We start from the raw sequence: 1,885 nt of genomic DNA, 5'->3' as shown, positions 1-1,885 counted from the left end.
ACACACACACACACACACACACACACACACACACACACACACACACACACACACACACACACCTGGCTGTCTGCAGCTGAGTCTTGTCATGTGTGTGAGGGTGGAGGTCCGGTGGGCCCTGAGGCTCCCCAGGCAGAGGCGAGCTGCTCCTGCTGTCCACGCTGAGAGAGCTGCTGCTGGGAGAAACATCGCTGCTGTTACAGCTGCTGCTGGAGGAGGATGGGGACGCTCTGGACACCAAAAAACCCGGAGAACGCCAACCCTGCAAAACAGAGACGAGAGGAGAGGAGTAAAATGTAACAGTGGTGGGCACAGCTAACCAAAAAGCTAGCTTTGCTATTGCTAACCAGCAGTAAACTTAAAAAAAATTCAGTTGTTTAAAGATAAAAATGCTAAAGATGTTACACACACGGTGCATGACACAAGTGTGCAGTGTTGCATTATGGGAAGAGATAGTTGTTTGTTTTTGTTAGCAGAAATAAAAGTTAGCAGGATTAAATTTAGTGGAAGCTAACTGGGCTAAAAGTTTCCACAGTTAGTGAAAATGCTAATCCACTAAACACATGTCGAACTCAAMAATGAGCCTCAAATATATCTTGATGTCTTAAAATAAGCTCCTTTAAAACCAGCATYGGCCATGAAATACATCTCCCATAATGCATGYTGATTARTTTAACTAGCATCCCACTACTAGATGAAGGACAAAGGATTCAAACTAAGGTAACAGCCAGAGAAATTCACTGYGTAAAATCTCTATTTCGCTGCATTTTTGAAGGCTACTTTTGTAGTGGCCRTTTTGTACTGGGAAGTGGGAAATTCCCACTTACAAGTTGTAAATTTAAGCTGGAACATGGCTCCAGTGGCAAAACTCATACTTTTACTTTGTTTCTATGCAGGAAATACCACSTCGAGCTCAGTTACTGTTTGTTAGCAGATTAGCGGAAGAGTGCCCACAACTACAATATTAAAGATWCGCTTTATTGTCATTCAAAYAAAACTAAATATGACAATAAAATAAGGTGAGWTTTGCAAATCATTGCAAGCCTCAAATCCTGGTTGTACAAAAGCCTGATGTGTTCATTTTTTTAAATTAAATCATACATAAAAAGAATAGAAACTGACCAGATCCTCATTGACAACAGTCAGCAGCAGCTCCTCTTTCCCTCTTAGCCACGGCTGGAAGTATTTAAATCCCTAATAAAATAAATAAATAAAAACACAACATGTTTGACAGAAATCGATGAGTTATTTGACATCTTCTGTTTAAACTGTGATCAAACCTGTAACGATCCAAGCAAGGCCAGGTCATTCAGGAAGTGCTGCAGCTTCTTCTTCTGCTCCTTCTCTCTCTTCTGTTCACACACACACATAGTAGAACCAGATTAATAAACAAGGAGGGGAAAAACATCCAGGTTATCCTCCTGCACCTTTAGTGATGTCCCAGCATCCTTCCTGWCCTGTAAATTAACACATGCTCTTCCAGCACCTCCTCTGACAGTGAGGACGAATTAAATGGTGCAAATAATTGAATCCAGAACACAAACAGATCAGGAAGAGTCATGTTCATTTACATGCAACAAAAACCTGCACAGGATCTACTTACACTGCTCATTGTAGTCTGAATCAGAGGAAACGTGCTTCTTTAACGCATCTTATGAGCTGTTGTTTGAAAATACAAATAACCTATATTCTGCTGGTTGAACGTAAACTCGCCATTTATTGTTAAATCATGTCGTGACTCCAACTGATGGCTTTCCTCGGGTGTTGCCTCCTCTGATTCCTACGCCTTCTTCCGCAGCCGCGTGTTTTATCAGGATGTGGCGCCTCCTGGTGGTCCGTTTAGCGAATTGCAACCTGACCTGTCAGAGCTAAGAATTTTTTTTTT

At 41.7% G+C, this 1,885-nt stretch overlaps 1 protein-coding gene across 2 annotated transcripts in view; it reads right to left on the bottom strand.

Annotated features, from left to right (window-relative positions):
* The window catches only part of si:dkey-19b23.7 (uncharacterized), a 3,896-nt gene extending 2,069 nt beyond the window's left edge, over positions 1 to 1,827 (bottom strand). The window contains exons 1-4 of one of the 2 annotated variants that reach the window (XM_014016183.1): positions 1,604 to 1,827; positions 1,281 to 1,352; positions 1,123 to 1,194; positions 63 to 262 (exon numbers count right to left, since the gene is read on the bottom strand). In XM_014016183.1, coding sequence (XP_013871637.1) covers positions 63 to 262; positions 1,123 to 1,194; positions 1,281 to 1,352; positions 1,604 to 1,612 — 353 coding nt within the window. In that variant the 5' untranslated portion in view covers positions 1,613 to 1,827. Of the gene's footprint in view, positions 1 to 62; positions 263 to 1,122; positions 1,195 to 1,280; positions 1,572 to 1,603 lie in introns of those variants that run through there. The other variant, XM_014016182.1, reaches the window with a different exon arrangement.
* Positions 1,828 to 1,885: the final 58 nt, after the last annotated feature.

Source organism: Austrofundulus limnaeus, unplaced genomic scaffold, assembly GCF_001266775.1.
Source record: "Austrofundulus limnaeus strain Quisiro unplaced genomic scaffold, Austrofundulus_limnaeus-1.0 Scaffold140, whole genome shotgun sequence".
NCBI classification, from domain to species: domain Eukaryota; kingdom Metazoa; phylum Chordata; class Actinopteri; order Cyprinodontiformes; family Rivulidae; genus Austrofundulus; species Austrofundulus limnaeus.
The sequence above is the reverse complement of the archived record's forward strand: the minus strand, read 5'-3'. Positions and strand labels throughout refer to the sequence as shown.